At 37.3% G+C, this 24,364-nt stretch overlaps 1 protein-coding gene and 1 long non-coding RNA gene across 13 annotated transcripts in view; one reads left to right on the top strand and one right to left on the bottom strand.

Moving 5' to 3' along the window:
• The window catches only part of CYB5R4 (cytochrome b5 reductase 4), a 149,915-nt gene that overhangs the window by 58,509 nt on the left and 67,042 nt on the right, over window positions 1–24,364 (bottom strand). For all 12 annotated transcript variants that reach the window (XR_010134315.1, XR_008681169.2, XR_008681171.2 and 9 more), the window contains exons 11-14: window positions 16,165–16,305; window positions 14,519–14,671; window positions 10,696–10,846; window positions 10,301–10,387 (exon numbers count right to left, since the gene is read on the bottom strand). Coding sequence is in view for 3 of the 12 variants with exons in the window: in XM_004044352.4 (XP_004044400.2) it covers window positions 10,301–10,387; window positions 10,696–10,846; window positions 14,519–14,671; window positions 16,165–16,305 (532 nt within the window). In the remaining 9 variants the exon portion in view is untranslated. The remainder of the gene's footprint in view (window positions 1–10,300; window positions 10,388–10,695; window positions 10,847–14,518; window positions 14,672–16,164; window positions 16,306–24,364) is intronic.
• On the top strand, window positions 10,210–24,252 carry LOC129534544 (uncharacterized). Its single transcript, XR_008681175.1, has 3 exons — window positions 10,210–10,260; window positions 21,920–22,026; window positions 23,805–24,252. It is a non-coding gene; the product is annotated as an uncharacterized lncRNA (long non-coding RNA).

Raw genomic sequence — 24,364 nt, 5'->3', positions numbered from 1 at the left:
TAAGTAGAAATGTAGTTATAAAAATTATAGTTAGTATGACTACATTATTTTAAATATACAAAACAAAAAGGTAGGTATGCATATGAATAGAAAGATACAGACCATAATGTTAATAATTGTTCTTTGGGTGGTAGGATTATGGGTGATTTTTTTCTTACACCTTTTCTATATAAACATGTATTAATTTTATAAAAAGAAGGGAAAATCAACAAATGCTGTTTATAAAAAAATGTACCACTACCTTTACTAAAATAAGATTAATGGTCTCCAAGAACGACTCATTTGAAACAAAAGGAAAATACCTGTTATATTTATATACCACAAAATGTTTTCTAGAAGTCAACCTCATTGTCAAACTGTACCACCTGTCCCACCCCACAAAACTCATTCTACAAAAGCAGAGACATCACAGAGCTAGAGCATTCTGCTGATGGGAGCAGGTGGGCCAATGTGTATTGAATGAACTGAGCCTCATACACTGATCACATATTTGGGAGAAGGATAAGTGGAATTTAGTTCGGATTTCAGTTTACATAATTAGTTAAATCCACTACTGCACATATTTGCCTTATGTTTTGTCTCATTTTTCGTAAGAAAAAAAGGATAAGATTTTGCTAGACTTGGAATGTGGTGAATTGAATCCCAATTGCTAGAACAGTCAAGTTTAATAACACATTTGGATAAAATTTGGGTACACATTTTTTTTTCTGTTCAGATTTCATACTTAATGACATGAAAATCAGATTGAAATAGAAAGAGTAGTATTCTAAAAATTATTTATGAAGTATCTATATTTTTGCAATTCTCCTGAGGGCAGTGATTAGGGAAAATGAAGAGATTCATTCCTTGGGCTGCATGAGAAAATAAGTAAACACAATATCGTGTCACTGTTGGATCCATGTGTACAGGTACATAATAGATGTTACACATATTTCACGAATGAATGAATGAATGTCTGCTACAAACATACTAATTCTGGGCTAGGAACCTACATATGCTAACTCATTGGTTCCCATGTCCAAATGATTCTGTGGTGTAGGTATTTATGTTTGTTTCATAGATGGAAAAACTGAAGCTCAGCCAGATAAAGTAATTTGCCCAAGGCCAAGAGATTAATAACTTTCCATTATACAATTTTATTTTGAAGAATTCCATTTGCTAATGATATTCTCTAGATAAACTCTGAGGACAAGCATAGCACACTTGCTGAAAATATTCGATCATATGTCAGCCTCAGAATCCATAATTCCTATCCCTCTCCTTGTTCCACAAAGGATGGAGTAGAAGACTGGGACCTAATTATATAGACAGTAGGGTATTTCTCTTAACTACAAAATTTGTTTTTTAATATTTACAATTCAATAATAATTTAACCACAGAAATGTGTTCCAGTAACATATTTTGGCATCAGGAACTTTACTACTAAAACTATAAGTGATACAGAGAGGGTCAAGATATGGTAAAGAGTGATGATTTACTATATTGGAAAATGAAGATCCTTAAATGCTAACTAAAATAAAACTGTGACTAATTAAAATCATCTCAACTTAAATCTTAACTTTTACTTTCCTTTTTTGTATTGGACACAATAATTATGTTTTGGCTGAATAGTACTAGCAAACGCAATCAATAAGCCTTTAAGGCCAGGGTTCTCCTATGTTTTACATCAAGCCTCAGAATATGGTAAAATTCCTGCTAAATCTTCCAAAGCCATATACACAGGCATGGTCATTTTGTTTTCTAGCTAGGGCTTGACCTGACCTCACTAAAAAAAAAAAAAAAAAAAGCCCAAAACGCCAGGAGTCTATGGGGATCATAAATTACACAATACTAGGAGTCAGTGCCTCAAGCAAGGACAGCAAAGTCTCCAGAAAGAGGTTAGGGAGGAGAGAGAAAGAGCACACCCAAGCCAGCAAGGGAGAGCAAGAAGAGAAAGAGAAGGAACAGCAGAGGGAGGATAAAGGCAGGCCAGAAGTTGGAACACTATCACTTCTGTCAGCAAGCTGCAGAGTACCACTCACCTGATGAGTGCTGTTAGAGCCAGGCATCCAGACATGAAAAAAAAGGGACCTTTCCTCATCCTCAAAACTCCAGCCTATGCAACCTCACCAACCCAAATTATGTAGATCAAAACGAAAGAAAAAACACAGTTGACTCTATTAAAAGATACTTTATGTTCAGAGACTGTCAACACATTCCTTAACAATTAATTTATAAATCAAGTTGAAGTCAAAAGTACAATGTCTATTCCTAAAAAAATAAAATTTTACAAAATTGCTTTTATAAGGTAACTATCTAAAAGAATACCTTAGCCAAAAAACCATCAGAAATACTTTTCTAAAAAACAATCTTAAGCCTACCTATGTCTGTTTACTTTTAAAAAAAAATCATTATACTTTAAGTTCTGGGATACATGTGTAGAACGTGCAGGTTACATAGGTATACATGTGCATGGTGGTTTGCCGCACCCATCAACCTGTCATCTACATTAGGTATTTCTCCTAATTCTATCCCTTCCTTTGGCCCCCACCCTGTGACAGGCCCTGTTGTGTGATGTTCCCCTTCCTGTGCCCATATGTTCTCATTGTTTAACTCCCACTTATGAGTAAGAACATGTGGTATTTGGTTTTGTTTCTGTGTTAGTTTGCTGAGAATGATGGTTTCCAGCTTCATCTATGTCCCTGCAAAGGACATGAACTCATCCTTTTTTATGGCTGCATAGTATTCCATGGTGTAATGTGCCACATTTTCTTTATCCAGTCTATCATTGATGGGCATTTAGGTTGGTTCCAAGTCTTTGCTATTGTGAATAGTGCTGCAATAAACATACATGTGCATGTACCTTTACAGTAGAATGATTTATCATGCTTTGGGTATATACCCAGTAATGGGATTGCTGGGTCAAATGGTATTTCTGGTTCTAAATCCTTAAGAAATCACCATACTGTCTTCCACAAGGGTTGAACTAATTTGCACTCCTGCCAACAGTGTAAAAGTGTTCCTATTTCTCCACACCCTCTCCAGCATGTTGTTTCCTGACTTTTTAAATGATCGCCATTCTAATGATGTGAGATGGTATCTCATTGTGGTTTTGACTTGCATTTCTCTAACGACCAGTATGTTTGTTGGCTGCATAAATGTCTTCTATTGGAAAGTGTCTGTTGATATCCTTCGCCCACACTTTCTGATGGGATTTTTTTTTCTTGTAAATTTGTTTAAGCTCCTTGTAGATTCTGGATATTAGCCCTTTGTCAGATGGATAGATTGCAAACATTTTCTCCCATTCTGTAGGCTGCCTGTTCACTCTGACGATAATTTATTTTGCTATACAGAAGCTCTTAATTAGAGCCCATTTGTCAATTTTAGCTTTTGTTGCAATTGCTTTTGGAGTTTTAGTCATGAAGTCTTTGCCCATGCCTGTGTCCTGAATGGTACTGCCTAAGTTTTCTACTAGGGTTTTTATGGTTTTAGATTTTACTTTTAAATCTTTAGTCCATCTTAATTTTTGTATAAGGTGTAAGGAAGGGTCCAGTTTTAGTTTTGTGCATATGGCTAGTGACTTTTCCCAACACCATTTATTAAATAGGGAATCCTTTCCCTATTGCTTGTTTTTGTCAGGTTTGTGGAAGATCAGATGGTTGTAAATATGTGGCATTATTTCTGAGACCTGTATTCTGTTCCACTAGTCTATATATCTGTTTTGGTACCAGTACCATGCTGTTTTGGTTACTGTGGTCTTGCAGTATAGTTTGAAGTCAGGTAGCGTGATGCCTCCAGCTTTGTTCTTTTTGCTTAGGATTGTCTTGGCTATACGAGCTCTTTTTTGGTTCCATATGAAACTTGAAATAGTTTTTTTCTAATTCTGTGAAGAAAGTCAATGGTAGCTTGATGGGGATGGCATTAAATCTATAAATTACTTTGGGCAGTATGGCCATTTTCATATTGATTCTTCCTATCCATCAGCATGGAATATTTTTCCATTTGTTTGTGTCCTCTCTTATTTCCTGGAGTAGTGGTTTGCAGTTCTCCTTGAAGACGTCCTTCACATCTCTTGTAAGTTGGATTCCTAGGTATTTTATTCTCTTTGTAGCATTTGTGAATGGGAGTTCACTCATGATTTGGCTCTCTATTATTGGTGTATAGGAATGCTTGTGACTTTTGCACATTGATTTTGTATCCTGAGACTTTGCTGAAGTTGCTGATCAGCTTAAAGAGTTTTTGGGCTGAGATGATGGGGTTTTCTAAATATACAATCATGTCATCTGGAAACAGAGATAATTTGACTTCCTCTTCTCCTATTTGAATACCCTTTCTTTCTTTCTCTTGCCTGACTGCCCTGGCCAGAACTTGCAATACTATGTTGAATAGGAGTGGTGAGAGGGGATATCCTTGTCTTGTGCCAGTTTTCAAAGGGAATGCTTCCAGCTTTTGCCCATTCAGCATGATATCAGATGTGGGTTTGTCATAAACTGCTCTTATTATTTTGAGATATGTTCCATCAATACCTAGTTTGAGTGTTTTTAGCATGAAGGGGTGTTGAATTTTATTGAAGGCCTTTTCTGCATCTACTGAGATCATCACGTGGTTTTTGTCATCAGTATGTGATGCAATACGTTTATTGATTTGTGTATGTTGAATCAGCCTTGTATCCCAGGGATAAAGCCCACTTGATTGTGGTGGAAAAGCTTTTTAATGTGCTGCTGGATTCAGTTTGCAAGTATTTTATTGAGGATTTTTGCATCGATGTTCATCAGGGATATTGGCCTGAAATTTTCTTTTTTTGTTGCATCTCTGCCAGGTTTTGGTATCATAATGATGCTGGCCTCATAAAATGAGTTAGGGAGGATTCCCTCTTTTTCTACTGTTTGGAATAGTTTCAGAAGGAACGGAACCAGCTCCTCTTTGTATCTCTGGTAGAATTCAGCTGTAAATCCATCTGGTCCTGGACTTTTTTTGTTTGGTAGGCTATTAATTACTACCTCAGTTTCAGAACTTGTTACTGGGTCTATTCAAGGATTCAGCATCTTCCTGGTTTAGTCTTGGGCGGGTGTATGTGTCCAGGAATTTATCCACTTCTTCTAGATCTTCTACTTTATTTGTGTAGAGTTGTTTATAGTATTCTCTGATGGTAGTCTGTATTTCTGTGGGATCAGTGGTGATCTCCCCTTTATCATTTTTTATTGTATCTATTTGATTCTTCTCTCTTTTCTTCTTTATTAGTCTGGCTAGCGGTCTATCCATTCTGTTATTCTTTTCAAAATACCAGCTCCTGGAGTCATTGATTTTTTGAAGGGTTTTTCATGTCTCTATCTCCTTACATTTTTCTCTGATCTTAGTTATTTCTTGTCTTCTGCTAGCTTTTGAATTTGTTTGCTGTTGCTTCTCTAGTTCTTCTCATTGTGATGTTAGGGTGTCGATTTTAGATCTTTCCCGCTTTCTCCTGCAGGCATTTTGTGATATAAATTTCCCTCTATACACTGCTTTAGCTATGTCCCAGAGATTCTGGTACGTTGTGTCTTTGTTCTCATTGGTTTCAAAGAACTTATTTATTTCTGCCTTAATTTCGTTATTTCTGCAGTAGTCATTCAAGAGCAGGTTGTTCAGTTTCCATGTAGTTGCGCGGTTTTGAGTGAGTTTCTTAATCCTGAGTTCTAATTTGATTGCACTGTGGTCTGGGAGACCGTTATGATTTCTGTTCCTTTGCATTTGCTGAGGAGTGTTTTACTTCCAATTATGTGGTCGATTTTAGAATAAATGCTATGTGGTGCTGTGAAGAATGTATATCCTGTTGATTTGGGGTGAAGAGTTCCACAGATGTCTATTAGGTCTGCTTGGTGCAGAGCTGAGTTCAAGTCCCGAATATCCTTATTAATTTTGTCTCGTTGATCTGTCTAATATTGACAGTAGGGTGTTAAAGTCTCCCACTATTATTGTGTGAAAGTGTCTCTTCGTAGGTCTCTAAGAACTTGCTTTATGATAAATCTGGGTGCTCCTGTATTGGGTGCATATATATTTAGGAGAGTTAGCTCTTCTTGTTAATCCCTTTAGCATTATGTAATGCCCTTGTCTTTTTTGATCTTTGTTGGTTTAAAGTCTGTTTTATCAGAAACTAGGATTGCAACTCCTGCTTTTTTTTTGCTTTCCGTTGGCTTGGTAAATCTTCCTCCATCTCTTTATTTTGAGCCTATGTGTGTCTTTGCACATGAGATGGGTCTCCTGAACACGGCACACTGATGGGTCTTGACTCTTTATCTAATTTGCCAGACTGTACCTTTTCACTGGGGCATTTAGCCCGTTTACATTTAAGGTTAATATAGTTATGTGTGAATTTGATCCTGTCATTATGATGCTAGCTGGTTATTTTGCCCATTAGTTGATGCATTTTCTTCATAGATTCAATGGTCTTTACATTCTGCTATGTTTCTGCAGTGGCTGGTACCAGTTTTTCTTTATCATATTTAGTACTTCCTTCAGGAACTCTTGTAAGGCAGGCCTGGTGGTGACAAAATCCCTCAGCATTTGCTTGTCTTTAAAGGATTTTATTTCTCCTTTGCTTATGAAGCTTAATTTGGCTGGATATGAAATTCTGGGTTTAAAAACTCTTTTCTTTAAGAATGTAGAATATTGGCCCCCACTCTCTTCTGGTTTGTAGGGTTTCTGCAGAGAGATCCCCTGTTAGTCTGATGGGCTTCCCTTTGTGGGTAACCCGACCTTCCTCTCTGGCTGCCCTTAACATTTTTTTCCTTCATTTCAACCTTGGTGAATCTGACAATTATGTCTTGGGGTTGCTCTTCTCAAGAAGTATCTTTGTGGTGTTCTCTGTATTTCCTGAGGTTGAATGTTGGCCTGTGTTGCTAGGTTGGGGAATTTCTCTTGGATAGTATCCAGAAGTGTATTTTCCAACTTGGTTCCATTCTCTCTGTCACTTTCAGGTACACCAAATGTAGTCCCATATTTCTTGGAGGCTTTGTTCATTCCTTTTCATTCTTTTTTCTCTAATCTTGTCTTCTCGCTTTATTTCATTGAGTTGGTCTTCAATCTCTGATATCCTTTCTTCTGCTTGATCGATTCGGCTATGGATACTTGTGTATGCTTCATGATGTTCTCATGCTATTTTTCAGTTCCATCAGGTCTTTTATGTTCTTCTCCAAACTGGTTATTCTAGTTAGATACTCCTCTAACCTTCTATCAAGGTTTTTAGCTTCCTTGCATTGGGTTAGAACATGCTCCTTCAGGAATTTGTTATTACCCACCTTCTGAAGCCTACTTCTGTCAATTTGTCAAATTCTTTATCCATCCAGTTATGTTCCCTTGCTAGTGGGGAGTTGTGATCCTTTGGAGGAGAAGAGGCATTCTGGTTGTTGGCATTTTCAACCTTTTTGCATAGGTTTTTCCTCAACTTCGTGGATTTATCTACCTTTGGTCTTTGCTGTTGGTGACCTTTGGATGGAGTGTTTGCTTGGTCATCCTTTTTTTTTTGATGTTGATGCTATTGCTTTCTGTTTGTTAGTTTACCGTATAACAGTCAGGCCCCTCTGCTGCAAGTCTGCTGGAGTTTGCCGGGGGTCCACTCTAGACCCTGTTTTCCTGGGTATCACCAGCAGAGGCTGCAGAACAGCAAAGATTGCTGCCTGTTCCTTCCTCTGGAAGCTTCATCCCAGAGGGCACCCACCAAATGCCAGCCAGAGCTCTCCTGTATGAGGTGTCTGTTGACCCCTGCTGGGGGGTGTCTCCCCGTCAGGAGGCTCAGGTGTCAGGGACCCACTTGAGGAGGCAGTCGGTCACTTAGCAGAGCTTGAGCACTGTGCTGGGAGATCCACTGCTCTCTTCAGAGCCAGCAGGCAGGAATATTTAAGTCTGCTGAAGCTGTGCCCATAGCTGCCCCTTCCCCCAGGCACTCTGTCCCAGGGAGATGGGAATTTTATCTATAAGCCTCTGATTGGGGCTGCTGCCTTTCTTTCAGAGGTGCCCTGCAGAGAGGAGGAATCTAGAGAGGCAGTCTGGCTATCACGGCTTTTCGGTGCTGTGGTGGGCTCTGCTTAGTCCGAACTTCCCAGTGGCTTTTTTTACACTGTGAGTGGAAAACCACCTACTCAAGCCTCAGTAATGGTGGACGCCCCTCCCCCCACCAGGCTCAAGTGTCCCCCATCAACTTCAAACTGCTGTGCTTGCAGCGAGAATTTCAAGCCAGTGGATCTTAGCTTGCTGGGCTCTGTTGGGGTGGGATCCGCTGAGCAAGACCACCTGGCTCCCTGGCTTCAGCACCCTTTCCAGGGGAGTGAATGGTTCTGTCTCTCTGGTGTTCCAGGCGCCACTGGGGTACAAAAAAAAACTCCTGCAGCTAGCTTGGTGTCTGCCCAAATGGCCACCCAAGTTTGTGCTTGAAACCTAGGGCCCTGGTGGTGTAGGCACCCAAGGGAATCTCCTGGTCTGCAGGTTGCAAAGACTGTGGAAAAAGAGTAGTATCTGGGCTGGATAGCACAGTCACTCATGGCACAGTCCCTCATGGCTTCCCTTGGCTAGTGCCAACCACTTGAGCTTCCCGGGTGAGACAACACCCCACCATGCTTCTGCTCGCCCTCCATGGACTGCACCCACTGTATAATCAGTCCCAATGAGATGAACTAGGTATCTCAGTTGGAAATGCAGAAATCACCCGCCTTCCGTGTTGGTCTCACTGGGAGCTGCAGACCGGAGCTGTTCCTATTTGGCTATCTTGCCCAGGAATCGACCAGTTTAAATTCTTTTCAACATTTACTTACAAAAACAGAAGCTCTAACAGTGAAGACAGAAAACAAACATGTACATAGGGGTCCTCTATAACCACAATTCAAATGTCTGAGGGAGGGCTTCACAGGTTCCAAAGCATTTACATTATCTTCTCCAAAGCTCACAATACTTTATGAAGTAGAAAAGACAGCATTCTTTTGAAGATAAAGAGGCCCCCAGAGGTAAGTAATTTGTGAATAAAGTTTCATGCTGGCGAGGAGCAGAATGGCAACTGGAATTTAGGTCTTAGGCTTCTTGATAAACGCTTCCAATTTTCCACTTTGAAAATGTGTTAAAAAAATACTTGAAAAACTAAGAACTTGAACTTCTTTAAATAATTCTCTAAAATGCCACACAACTACTTATAATAAATGTTCTTAGGTTTATGTTTTTAGTATGTAAAGAATAGTAAATACTTCAAGGATAAATAAATTCAGGTGTCATCCTTAATTTTGAAAGTTATTTATTAAAAGACAAAGTGGAGGATGATGGGAGATAGCAGGGAGGGAAAAATGGGAAAAGACCACAGCATTTTCTTATTATGGACATTCAGAAAATATTCAGAAGAACCTCGAGCCCCTGGACAGCTAACAAAGTTCTAAGGGCTTTACTCTTTTAAAAGGCCTAGAATTTTATGTATACCATCCTTTCATATACATACATGTTTACTTCAGATCTTCTGTGTAATTTACAAAGCCCTAAAATTCTTAGAAATAGCTTTTAATGATTATAGAAATGCTTTAGAAAGTATGATAGCTTATTCAATTCACTTTTTGTGAAAAGATTGTTCTGAACTTCCTACTGCTTTCAAATCTTTTTAGGGGAAATGGAGCATATATTCAGTTAAATTATCTTCTTATTTTAGTTTACTGGGCTGAGCTCTTTAATCAATAAAATAAGTTTTCACTTTTGTTATCCTTTCTGTCCCATTCCACTACTGAGTTCAGCTTGACTAGAACTTTTTTCTATTGTCTGTACCAGCACTTCCCAAAGTGTGTACCAAGGACCACTAGTGATAGAGCGAAGAAGTGTTAGTGTTAATGCAAACAAACAAACATAAAAGGAATTTTGCTAAGCAATGCATAAAAAATTCCTCTCTTGGAAAGTGACAAAGGATACTAACATATAAAAGGCTTTAGAAATCCCATATCATGTTTAATTTTACTTAATCCATTCTCTCCAAATTCTTATTTTATCAGCCCCAGTATAACAGGAAAAATCTTGCATTACCAAACTGGCTACATTGGAACATTTTCAGTGAAACCCAACTCAGTATAAATCACATAACATGATCATAAAGCCCAATATGCATCTTAGTGACACATACGTAAGGTTGCCTAGATCTTGCCAGACAGTGTTTCTTTGAGGGAAGGGGAACATTTAACATGATTTCTAGTTAGAGAATTATTGGTTTATTTTTTTTCTTTGAAGGCGCTTCCTGGACAATCAAAGCTTCAACCAGAGAAGATAAGGCATAGACTTACTACACAGGTATAAACAACTAAACGCAGACCTAATATCAGTTTAATACCTTTTATCTTTAAATGCTAATTTCTCCAATTGGCTTCTCCAAATTATATCATCTTCTGTTTTATTGAAGAACATCAGCTTCACTTTCCTTAAGAGAAAAAAAAAAACTCAGAAATAACTAATTAATTACATTTAAAATATGCACAAATGGAAAGTCTAAAGTGAACCAGTGTGAATGTTTTAGTGCCCAGTAGGTAACTAAAAATCATCAAAAACTGAAATGAGATAAAAGAACCTAGTTAATAAAATAGGTAGGATTAGAGGAGGCAAAGTAAGAAATGATGAATGAGGAAATGGTAACATGTCTATTAAAGTCCAGTGAGTAATCAATTTAGAATACCTTATATTAATATAACAGCCTCAAAAAGGATCATAATTAGAGACAAAATTACATACCTGAGACTGGGTATATCAGTCAAAGCATAATTCAGTATTTTAACCATTGGTGTGAAGCCTGTTCCAGCTGCCAACAAAAAGAGATCTTCTAATTCTTGGAACTTGGATATTTTAAAATTGCCCTCAGGACTGCTTACAGAAACAAAATCTCCTAAACAATGAAACATAAGCTAAATCAGAAAAAAAAAACAAAAAACAAAACAAAAAACCCAGCGGGGAAACTAAGAAGACAAAACTAGCTGAATTTAAAACACTGAGGAGTAACAGTATAAATACTTAACTTGCAGACTATTTATCAGTCTTTAAGATATGTAAGTAGTCTTAAGGATACTCATTAGGCCCCTAAGTATGTCTGAATTATATCATTACAGTCAAATTAATAATGAGGTTTTATGATATAATTTCCCACCACTATTTTGCCAAACCATCTGAAGTCTGAAATTTACAAACTACTGCAAAGTACTTATCCACAAATTATCAATAAAGGATTGATTGCTAAACTAAATTCTAAGTACTTCAAAAGCAGAGTCCATATATATCTGTCTTACATGGTACAGAGTAAAGAACAGATATTCACTATTTACACATTGGTTATTAACCACAGTAACAGGATTAGTAGGAGAGAAAATTGAAATAGAAATGCATTCTAAAATCTTATGTTGATTAACACACCAACTTCTCTTCTACAAAATTTTTGAAAAGACCTATTAAGAAGGGCTATTCTGAGTTTAATTCCCATAAAAACAAAGCAAGATCAGAAATGCAGTCAACTATACTTGGAGCATGCCACTTACCAATCTAGAATCAACACAGTTGAGATATCAGTGCCCATTTTCTACAGCCCAGTTGATATAATCACCATGTACCATTCACATGAGAAAATTACCTTTAGGACTAGATTCAGAAACTTGAAATGTAATCTTAAAAAGGAAAAATAAAGCTGCTATAATTTTTAAATGATTTAAAATACTCTATTTTAAAATGCTTGGATGCTCATAATTTTTCCTGTTTTCCATTGCAGGATAGTAAGAATCTTGCAGTAGTTGATGAAATAAGTATTTGAAAATAGGGCTGGGCGTGGTGGCTCACACCTGTAATCCCAGCACTTCGGGAGGCCAAGGCAGGTGGATCACCTGAGGTCGGGAGTTCAAGACCAGCCTGACCAACATGGAGAAACCCCGTCTCTACTAAAAATACAAAAAATTAGCCAGGCATGGTGGCACATGCCTGTAATCCCATCTACTTGGGAGGCTGAGGCAGGAGAATCGCTTGAACCCGAGAGGCGGAGGTTGCAGTGAGCCGAGATTGCGATGCCACTGCACTCCAGCCTGGGCAACAAGACCAAAACTCCGTCTCAAAAAAAAAAAAATAAATAATAATAATAGAAGCTCCTCATTATAGTTTGAAAAAGATCGTAAAGTTAGAGTGTCTTTAGGAAAGCCAGATAGTTGTTTACTAAAGAAGCCTCAGAGGAGAGTATTAACTTGGTAACTTTTACCCACAGCCCAGTCTTTCCAATGTTAACAAAATTGATTAGACTCACATAGGATAACTGATGCTAATCAAATTCAGAAGAGATTAAAGCACACATGCCAGAATGGCAACTGACTTACAGCTGGGGTTACATGTATCTAGTGACCTGAACATTACATGTCCCATTGAGGATATCTTGTTTCCAGTATCAGAACACATGGAAAGCCAAATTAATCATGTAAAATCATGTTGCTTAGTGAACACGGGATTGAAACAAAGAGATGAATAATTGTATGGGTTCATTCATTTAGTGTACAACTCTCTAAGTGACACAAATATTTGTGCCATGTCAAGCCTCCCTAAATGAAGTTGAAATAATACTTCATCTTGTTCTTTGAGCTTTCCCCTTCCACGCTCTAGGACAACTCTCCACCCTGCTATGTTCGCAAAAATCTCCGTAAATAGGCTATAATACCATTCCTTAAGTTTCCACTTACTGTATTACAATCATGCGTCAGTCCTTCTTTCACAAGGTGATAATCACCTTCACTAGATTTGTAGGTACTCCAAAATACTTCAGGTTCAAATTCATATACAATATTTTGGTTTACGTAACCAAGGATGACTAATCATATCTATTATGTGAAGTAGACATAATTAGCAGAATCATATCTACTACATTTCAGAAAGTAATGTAATTTTGTTCATTTCCAAATTTTAGTAATCCACTTCACTGGTATCCCAATGTATTGCTAATGCTGCCTTGGAAAGAGGAACACTTTTGCTATTAGGTAAAAAGTGAAAAGAAAATATAGAAAAAGGAGGTGACACCAAAAGGGAGCAGAAGCAAGAGAAGTTTTTAAATCTTAATAGATCTCATTATAGTTCTTTATTCATTCCTTCAAAGTACCTTTACTGGCTGGGCACAGTGGCTCACACCCGTGATCCCAGAACTTTGGGAGGCCAAGGCGGGCCAATCACCTAAGGTTAGGAGTTCGAGACCAGCTTGGCCAACATAGTGAAACCTCATCTCTACTAAAAATACAAATATTAGCCAGCATGGTGGTGTGTGCCTGTAATCCCAGCTACTTGGGAGGCTAAGGCAGAAGAATCACTTGAACCCAGGAGGCAGAGGTTGCAGTGAGCTGAGATCGAGCCACTGCACTCCAGCCTGGGCAGCAGACCATCTCAAAAATAAAACAAACAAAAAAACAAAGCACATTTACTGACAGCCTATTATGTACCAACTGCCATGCCAGGCGGTGGAAATACAAAGATAAGTAAGACAATTTCTGATCTTAAACTCAAAGTCTTGTAATGAAAAAATATATTTATTCTTATAAAAGAGCTATGAACAAATGTTAGTTATTGAGGGTTTCAGGGGAAGAGGAGGGCTCCATAAAGTGATATTCTGTTTGGGTCTTTTTATTTATATTTTTTATTATTTTTTTTTGAGACAGAGTCTCGCTCTGTTGCTCAGGCTAGAGTACAGTGGCATGATCTCGGCTCACCGCAACCTCTGCCTCCCGGGTTTAAGCGATTCTCCTGCCTCAGCCTCCCAAGTAGCTGGGATTACAGGCGCCCGCCATCATACCCAGCTAATTTTTGTATTTTTAGTAGAAACAGAGTTTCCCCATGTTGGCCAGGCTGGTCTCGAACTTCCGACCTCAAGTGATCTGCCCACCTCAGCCTCCCAAAGTGCTGGGATTACAGGCGTGAGCCACCGCACCCAGCCCATGTTTGGGTCTTTTTAAAAAAGCACTTGACAGGTAAAGAAAAGGTTGATGGGCATCTTGGGTGTGGCAACTGCATGTACCTGTGAATGAGGATGACAAATCTGTGGAACTCTGAGTAGCACAAGTATTTTTGTATAGCAAGATATGAAGCTGGAGAGATTATCAAAGTCTTTGTAGGTCATGCAGTACAGATAATGGGGACCCATCAGAGGTTTCAAAGCTGCGAAGCAGTAGGGTCAATTGTGAGGAAACAGAAGCCAATGAAGATATGATGAAGGCTTACTATAAGACAGTGGCAGAAGAGGTAGCTGAAAAAGTCACTGAGATGTAGACTCAACAGAACTTAGCGGCTGACTGGACTGGGAAAGAGAAAGTGGGAAGAATCAAGGCCGACTCAAGTTTCCAGATTGGATCAAGGATGAACAGTGATGCTGCAAATAATAAAAATAAGGAATATGGAGCATGGCCACGCTGTGTAGGACAAGGAGAAGATAACTTTGGTTGTAGACATGTTGAGTTAAAGATATCTGATAGACTCCTACATGGAGATAGCTAGAGGACAATTTGATCCAATCTAGAGCACAAATGAGGTCAAAAAATGTAAAAATACTAACCAATCTGAAGACGATCAAGCTCTGGTGTGAAGAGTCCAGTGGGATAGATTTTTATCAAAAAGTAGATGTATTTATTGTTGGGAAGAACTGGTTCCTTGAACTCTGAGAGTAAGGAACCAGATACAGGTGTATATGGCTTTACTATTCCTGTACCTAGAAAAAAAAAATCACAGCAAAATAATTAAATTCTAAAAATCCAAAAATCTCAGTGAAAATGAAACATCCAAATTTTGACACTATCAGTATATATTTAAAACTATATACTTAATGGGCATATAATTCTAATGATTTTTCTATATGTATATAGTATATATACCCCAAGCCTATGTGTGCTGAAACAATTTTCACAAATCAATACTGTACCCATAATATAAACAATCTGTTTTTATGATGTATAGTCTAATTTAATAGAAATATATGGTAATAATTTTAGACAACCATCTACTCCATCAGCAAATAAACTTTGTAATGGGCTACAAGAAAAACGGCATCAAAAGTTACCATGGAGATGTAAAAAAAAAGTATTTACCTAATAATTTTAATTATACACCAAATTTTTAAAAATGGTTACTGATGACCAACGGGATCATTTGGGGGAGAAAAAGGAAGAAATTTCACTTTTTACTTTATGTACTTTAAATTGTTTTAATATTTTAACATATTATGTATTACTTTGGTAACTGAATAAAAAGAATGTTAATCCAGCTACTTCTAAGAATGTATTATTTTCTTAAAGAGTAAAATAAATAAGAACTCATTTTATTTTAGGTAGCCAAATTCCAAAGAGAAGAATCATTGCATGTTTGAAAGACCAAAAATTTTATGCATGGCTCCTCAATGTATACAAAATACATATATAAATTAAAATGCATTGGCAATAACTGGAGAAGATACCAGCTCTTGAATTACGTAACCAGCCATTAGTGATGGTGAAAAAGAGAAAACCAGCCATCAGTGATGAAAAACAGAAAACCTTAACAGTGCCTCATCATAATATATCATATCTTCTGAGACCTAGGTGGTAACATTTTAGACGATTGCTGGAAACACTACAGCTGACAGGAGAATTTTACTGTTTGCAGCTTCAAAAGGCCAAGAAAATGTTGGACGTCAATAAGAAGGGTATTCAAAACAAGTGAGGTAAATTTAGGATGAAAATGAAAGAAAAAAGAATTCATATTTATACATTTATAGAGCTTCTTTTACTGGTAGCACATATAATAAAATCATTTCCAATCATTCACTTATTTTAAATTTTATAGATTCAACTTCATAAATGATACAACCCTAAGTAGCTGCTAAGAGACACCAGTATGAGCTTCTAGTAGTTGTCTTCATGGAGGACTATTTGTGCAGTCTCTCATCTCTTTCCTTTAGGGTTCTGTTAGTAATAAATTACAATGCTGGTGGAATCATCTGTCTAAACTACTGGCAATATCTTTGTTCCATATGATAATGTGGTACAGCTATAGTTCCAACATGTAGGACACGTTGCAGTCACAAACCTACATTCTGACTATCACTAAATCTAGCTGCCTGGAAGCATTTATTAATAACTTAAATGGTTGTTTTCTAGAGAGAATAGTACTGATTTTGAACTGCTTATAAAAGAAGAAAATGTGTCCCAAAGCCTCTATTCACCTTACCTGTATTAGGTAGCTTGAGGTAAACATGTTGCCCAATGGGCACTTGAAGATGAGTGCTTGGTGGCAGCATCAAACAGAAAAGCCTCGTATCATGAGTAACATCTTCCTTGGAAATTAACTGGCACTTTCTGTAGTACAAACCTAAAAAGTGATTCATTTTCTCTTATTGATACATAAATTAATAAGAAGTAATACTAAACCACTAAGAGAAAGCATATACTCAGCTTCTGTTTTCTAGAAAGCTTCAATTTCACTAAAATGCCTATACATTTAAAAAATTAATCAATATTTTAAGGTTAATTTTTCCATTTTATTTCCTGAGATATGTGTTGACCAAGACCTGTAAATACTTCTATAACTTGAAAAATGAACTTAATGAGTGTTATTTCCTCATATCTGTTATTATAGCATGTTAAACCATTATGTTCTAAAAAATAACCTAATTTTATTTGATAACGAAGAAATTTACATTCTAAAGTCTTTTTTTTTTTTAATTTTTTTTAAAGAGCTGGGGTTTCACTATGTTGCCCAGGCTGATGTCGAACTCCTGGACTCAAGCAATCCATCCATCTTGGCTTCCCAAAGTGTTGAGATTATAGGCATGAGCCACCGTACATTCTAAAATCTTTTCTTACACAATGGAAAAGTCCTGAAACTCAAGCCTTTAAGGCTTAACAACAGTAGCACTATTAAGCAATTTTAGAATATCTCTTTGACAAAGGCAAGAAAGATAGACATTCTTGTGTCTCTATGTTTGTGTGTATGTATTTTATATACATGATTAGAGAACATTTTAACTGTCAAAAATGATTAAAACAAAAACATTTATGCTTAAAGGTGTAGGTTTTGGTATCTGAAAATTAATTCAAGTGAAAGGCTGAAGATGGTAGGAATAGGATTATGGTACTAACATACAAATAGATAAAAGGAATCAAATATTTTTATAAATACTAGAGAAATTTGAAATATCCCAAGCTCAGAAAATATTGTTTGTATACAGAGCAAATAATACCATTTGGATTAGAAGAATTTATTATAGAAGTTCTGAAAGAATTAAGATTTTCACTTGTAAATTATCTTTGAACATAAACAGCATATCAGAATAACGTGAAGATATTAACTTTCTATTTCCTCTCTCATAAAATAGTATTTACAGAGATGTAAATGAATAAACCCTGATAATATATTTCTTATTCTATTCTCTTTTTTTTTAAGCTAAAATATTCAAGTAGGTGCAGAAATATTTTCTCCAGATCTTAGAAAGTGAAGGGCCAACAGCTAATAATCAATGCTTAGTAGAAAACTGAAATTCACCTATAATCCTAAGAAATCATTTTAGTCACAAGTGAATCCAACTTCCCTTTCTCCCTTTTGCTCCCAACAGATCAGTCACTCAATTTTCCACCTATCATGGTAGCAGTAAGTATATAAGCTTAGACTATATCGCTTTATGCAAAGACCTTGGAGTATCACTAGAGATCACCTCACTCTAGTGCCAGGGCACAGGCTTGGACCAGATTACGGCTAAGAGCCCACCCTAAAGTTATCCCGGAAGGCCTAACAAGCACTGGACTAACCAAAGGGTCAAAGGACATAGGCCCATGCACAAGGAGAAATGAAGGTGCAAATGATCTCTTTATTTCTTTCTCCAGACCCTTTCTGGAACCTACAGTAAGAATACAACTAGAGACCCACATACTATATATGTATAAATATTTAACGTTATAAATCAGGCAAATAACTGTCAAAGTATGTTCTATGCTATATCTTGAAATATATACCTTTACAAGGTCCTAGAAGGCTAGGTTCAAATTCGGGATTCTTAAACCCCTCAGAGTATCAGTGAGATAGCAGAGGAATGAGACCTGCACTCTTACTGCCTGTCCCCCTTGTCTTCTCATCCTTGGCTCTGTCTGACAATGAGTAGGGTCTTAAATGGGTGTGGATACATTAACGCAAAGGCTCAAGCTCATGCACTAGCTTTTCACATAAACAGCCCTGGCCACTCCTTGGATAGAAGTAGATTTGGGGTCATTTGGGCAGGGAATCATGGTTCTAGATACATAGAGGGTGAAATTGAAAGAAAGACGATGAGCTCCAGGTGGATACTTCGTGGCCTTGCAATACTCCTCACCTTGTGGGAGGGGTGTGGCTGGAGACAGTCACGTGGGGCTCTCCAAGTGTGGAACCCAGGGCAGGTGCCCCTCTTGCGCAGGTCTAAGGACCACAGTGTTGTTTTCTTCTAATAAAATCTAGTGCATATCATCTTGATAACTTTACAGCTGTATGAAAATGCTCACCTTCCGGATTGACAATTTCTACTCTAGCATTTGCTAGAAAAGTTTGCTATAGTAACTATGCAACTCTCCAATGATATTTAAAACACAAGGAAATCCTGGGTTACAGTGATTTACTGACTTTCCTTGTTAGAGAGTTGACACAGCATTCTTGTTATTTAACACTACTGAGATAATTTCAATGTTCTACCCATAGAAGCCTGACTATAATTTCAAAAGAACAGCCTAACCATAGGTTCCAAGGATTTTAAGAAAGATTTAAGAAAGTTTTCATCTTTCAATTGCATCAAGGAGAAAGCACAGACAGATGGGAACTGCAGTATATAAGATAAGAAAAAAGAAGTATACCATCATTCTCAGCAAACTATCACAAGGACAAAAAGCCAAACACTGCATGTTCTCACTCATAGGTGGGAACTGAACAATGAGAACACTTGGACACAGGAAGGGGAACATCACACCCTAGGGCCTGTTGTGGGGTGAGGGGAGGGGGGAGGGATAGCATTAGGAGATATACCTAATGTAAATGACAAGTTAATGGGTGCAGCACACCAACATGGCACATGTACACATATGTAACAAACCTGCACGTTGTACACATGTACCCTAGAACTTAAAGTATAATTAAAAAATATATATATATAAACAAAAAAGAAGTATAAAGCAGATGGCACTGACTACTTCAGCCTGCACAATGCCATTATTTAACTGTCCACTTTTTGGCTTTCTAAGCACAGGTGATTATACTAAAAAATGAGAAACTGAAAATAAAGACAGTAAAACAAAAACATAAGACAGAAACATTACTGCCCCAAATACCTAACTTATTTGAATTAAATACATACAATTAATATTGAGATACTCAGGGTAAGGGTGAAATACTGAGGATAATAAGACTATTTGGGCATACTTTTTTCTTAATGTTAAAAAGAAACTGTATTTTCCCTTTTAAAAAATAGAATTTCACAAGGCCAAAACAGAAAACACAGCTAAAGTCTTCAATGGGAGATAGAAGAGAAAGAGAAGACCGCACTAGGAGTCCACACTGCCTTCAACTGGCTTCTCCTTCTTGCACTTTTGGAGCACTTAGTTACTCTTATTTTCCCTGCTGGAAACAGAAGCTTATAGAAGTTAAAAAGCTTGTCCAACATCTCAGGGCAGCTGGAAAAGATGTGGGATGGAGTAAGAAGCTATTAGCGTTTCTTGTCCCAACTCAGTAGGCCTTGTTTTAAAAGTTTGAGAACATGATTAGTAATTATTAGTAGCCAATCACTATAGCCAAGTTGTGGATGCAATGGAAAAGCTCTCAAAGGAAATTAAAAGTCCTACTTCAGTGAGCATATGAATGATCTGATAAGAAAGCGAAATAGGCTTATTGCTGATATGCAGAAAGTCTGAGTGGTCTGGATAGATGAAACCAGCCAGAACACTCTCTTAAGCCAAAAACCTGATCCAGAGCAAGGTCCTACCTCTTTTCAATTCTAGGACGGCTGAGAGAGGTGAGGAAGCTACAGAAGAAAAGTTGGAAGCTAGCAGTTGGTTTAAGAGGTTTAAGGAAAGAAGCCATCTTCATGACAGATATCTCCACCAGAGTTTTTGGGTGACTAGGTGCATTGTCAATGAATGATAACAATTTGAAAGGAATCTTTTTTTTTTTTTTTTTTCACACAGTAAGTCTCAACAGCGGGCTTCAAATATAGAAGTTTCACCATTCTAGATGCCATTAAGAACATTTGAGATTTATGGGAGGCAGTCAAAATAGCAACATTCATAGGAATTTGGAAGGTGATTCCAATTCTCAAGGATGGCTTTGAAGGGTTCAAGACTTCAGTGGAGGAAGTAACTGCAGATGTGGTGGAAATACAGTAAGAGAACTAGAATTAGAAGTGGAGCCTGAAGATTTGACTGAATTGCTGCAATCTCACGATAAAACTTGGAACAGATGAGCAGTTGTTTCTTAGGGATGAGCAAAAAATGTGGGTTCTTGAGATGGAATCTACTCCTGGCAAAGATGCTGTGAAATGTTGCTGAAATGACAACAGAGAATTTAGAATGATACATAAACTTAATTGATAAAACAGCAACAGAGTTTGAGAGGACTGACTCCAATTTTGAAAGCAGTTCTACTGTGAATAAAATGCTATCAGAAAAATCTTTTGTGAAAGAAAGGGTCAATCGATGTGGGCAACTTCATTTTTTCTTAAGAAATTGCCACAGCTACCCCAACCTCTAGCAACCACCACCCTAATCAGTCACCAATCATCAGCATCGAGGCAAGACTCTCCACCAGCAAAAAGATTATGATTCACTGAAGACTCAGATGATTGTTAGCATTTTTTGGTAATATATTGTTTTTTTAATTAAAATGTATAAGTTGTTTTTAAGACATAATGCTATTGCATACTTAACAGACTAAAGTATAATGTAAATATAACTTTTACATGCACTGGGAAACCAAAAAAATTGTGTGACTTGCTTTATTGTGATACTCTGTTGTGGTGGTCTGGAACCCAACCCACATCTCCAACATGTGCCTGTAAGTGGCTGTTCACATATCAAAATTGTGAGACAATTTTTTTTTAAATCTTGTTTCCTAAGACTAATTGACTGGGTTATTTGTTGGCATATCTTTAAAATTACCTTTGTTTGGTGATCCAAGACTCCATATTAAAGACAGTATCAATTAAGATAAAATGCTAATGTTACCTTGGGTATAGAAATAGCAATTCAATTATCTATTGATTTCTGAACTCTAATAGAGAAGTTCTTCAGCCATCTCTTTCTCTGTAGCTTTCTCGCCCCCTGCCTCTTTCTCCCACACACCCCCCAGAGCTACTCACTCATATCTTCATTTCTGGGAAGAAAAAAATTAATTGGAAGCATCACACTTATAAATCATATTGGTTCAATTCATACAATTTAAAATATTGACCTATTACATTTGGATGGAAGGTAAAAAACGAAAGTTTCTCTTCTCTGATTGATGTTCTTTCTGATATATGAATCCTTCAGGTAAGTATATTCTAGATTTGACATGTGAAAACATTATATTAAAAGTTTTTCAACTTATACGCTTGTTTTCAAACAAGTTCTTTTAGCTAAGAAACTAGTAAGATGGAGCCAGCATACTATTATCATAAAGTCAATAATTATAGCAATACATATTGAAAATCTAGGAACCACATAATTGGCTGTAAATCTTTAAGGCTACTCAAAGCAAGTTAATTATAATACTTTGCTGTCGGCTTTGCTAGTGAATAAAATAACCTAGTTTTTGTCATGAGTTAAGGAGGAGAAAAGAGAAAGATAAAATTATCTTTGCTAATGCAGTGAAATAAACAAAAATATCTCCTAAACTCCAAGTCATTTTCCAAAGTGGAAAACCTTCACTGAAAAACACATTATAGCTCCCATTTCAACCAAGAAAGCTAAACCTTTCTTTTTTTATGGTGTTTCAGGATTCAAGGAAAAATTTACAGCAGAAATAAAAGAATTCATGGAAAGCCTCAAGAAATTACAGAGAATATCTGAATGATGTCGTTCTAACTAGTATTTCCAAATGGAGGTCAGCCCAGGTTCTCAGTATCATTTATTTCTTGGACTTGGCTTTTACCTAGTTTGCTATGATTTTTCAGTCACTAGATAAGTCAGATAATTTCAGGGAAAGAGACTTCACTCTAAAAATACCTTTTCATTTCCATTGTCCCTTTTCTATTGTTTTCTGATCTGCTATATCACACTATCATTTCTCTATGTCCTCTCTCCTTACCTAATACCAAAAAATTCAGACTTCTTGCTCTGGTAAAATTAACCCACTTGAACTTTCCTATATATGCCACTTACATTTTTCTCTCTCTACACCCAGCAAAATGCTTGGCACAATATGCAACCAGTAATGATCTGTAGCTCCACCTGGAAAGTCCCATATAGTTTTTGTTTTGTTTTTTTTCTGAAAGCCATGGACCTCACTTTGAAAATACTGCTTCAAATTCACTTCCTTGAGGCAGTCATTCAAGACCAAATTCATCTGTGTCTATTCACTTGGGGCTACCACAAAACATGTTTAGTTTGTACTGTAAAACTTGTCCTTGTCGGCCTGTTTCCTTATAAAAGTATTCTTCAATTTCATGTTTGCTTATTTTCTATCTTCCACCTGGGAAACTAAATTTCCCATACTCTGTTTCATTCCAGTGCCTGAAACAGTCTCCTACACACAAGGTGTACTCAAAATAAGGCTGCCTCATACTTTTCTGAAAATTATCTACAAATATATTTTCGTAATTGTGAATTAAAAAGAAATACTTACTGGTCTGTGTCCCTGGTTCCTGACACAGAACTCCTAAAATCCTAGTAAACAGACACTAAAAGAATCTTCTATTCTAATATTTGGTCTTTAACCCTGGTTCCTGACATTGAGCTCCTAAAACTTTCTGTAATTTCCTAAGTACTACAAGTGTCTTAAACAGAATTCCTAAATCCCTGAAATTTCCTGGGTGATAGGAGCATCTTTTGTTCTAATGGGGAGAATCCTGGTGGGCTCCTGGATAGCCTCAAGATGGGACCTGTCTGCCTGGGAAACCAACCATGTGATTAAAGGATTGGAACCAGCAGGCCCCTTCCTAGACCTCTGAGGACAGGACAGGCTGAAAGTTGGGCTGCTCACCAATGGTCAATGACATAATCAATCACACCTACGTAATAAAGCCCCCATAAAAACCCAAAACGACATGCTTTGAAGAGCTTGTGGAAAGCTGAACACATGAAAATGTTTGGAGGGTGATGCAATCACTGAGGTCATGGAAGCTCTGTGCCCCTTTTCACATATTTTCCCTATGCATTCCTTCCATCCAGCTATTTATCTGTATCCTTTGTAATATCCTTTATAGTAAAATGATAAACTTAAATGTTTCCCTGAGTTTTGTGAGCCATCCTAGCAAATTTTTGAACCCAAGAAGGAGGCTGTGATAACACTGATTTATAGAAGCATAGATCACAACCTGGAATTTGCAACTGGCATGTGAAGTAGGGGGCAGTCTTGTGGGACTAAGCCCTTAACCTGTGGGGTCTGCCCTAAACTCCAGGATGTATCAGACTTGAGTTAAATTGTAGGACAGACAGTTTGCTGTAGAATTGGTTGTTGGTGAGAAGAAATCTCACATTTTAGTGTTCTGAGTGGAGCGGTAAGACTAGGAAAAAGTTTGTTTTTTCCTATCTCATGCAATAAATTATATATGATAATTTTACATATTTAAAGAAGATAAACTGAATACATGCAGTTAGTTCCTTCTGAATCCCCTAAAATAACAACAAAGAGGGTTTTTGTATGTGTGTTTGATTTTTAAGGCACAAGCCCACACAGACAGGAAGAATGGAAATCAGAGACAAAAGCAACAAAACTTTAGGAGCTGACAAGGCAGAGAGAAGACTGGTAAATGACTCAACAGACCCAAGACAGATGAATGCTAAGCCAGAAGTGTAGAAAGCCAAGAACCAACATGCTTATAATACAAAATTCCTTTAAGGCCCAGAAACTGGCAGGACCAAGTACCTCTGGCATCAGAGTCAAGGTAGAATTAAAATTACTTTCTCAATACAAGTTCATTTAAGAAGCTTGGATAGGTCTTCCCATCCCCTTGAAGTCCTCCCCTACTTAGCACAGCCACATGACTGACACTTCCCCACATGAGCAAAATATAAGAAGTTTGCACTCTAGAGGGTAAACAAGGGGTCTTTGGATTGGGTCTATGCTATAGACTGAATTGTGTCCCCTCACCAAATACATATGTTGAAGTCATAACCCCCAACACCTCAGAATGTGACGACATTTGGAAATGGGGTCTTCATTTAAAAGGTAATTAAGTTGGCTCTAATTCATTGTGACTGGTATTTTTATAAAGAGGACA

Source organism: Gorilla gorilla, chromosome 5 (genome assembly GCF_029281585.2).
Source record: "Gorilla gorilla gorilla isolate KB3781 chromosome 5, NHGRI_mGorGor1-v2.1_pri, whole genome shotgun sequence".
Lineage (NCBI taxonomy): Eukaryota > Metazoa > Chordata > Mammalia > Primates > Hominidae > Gorilla > Gorilla gorilla.
This window is presented reverse-complemented; position numbering and strand designations above follow the sequence as displayed.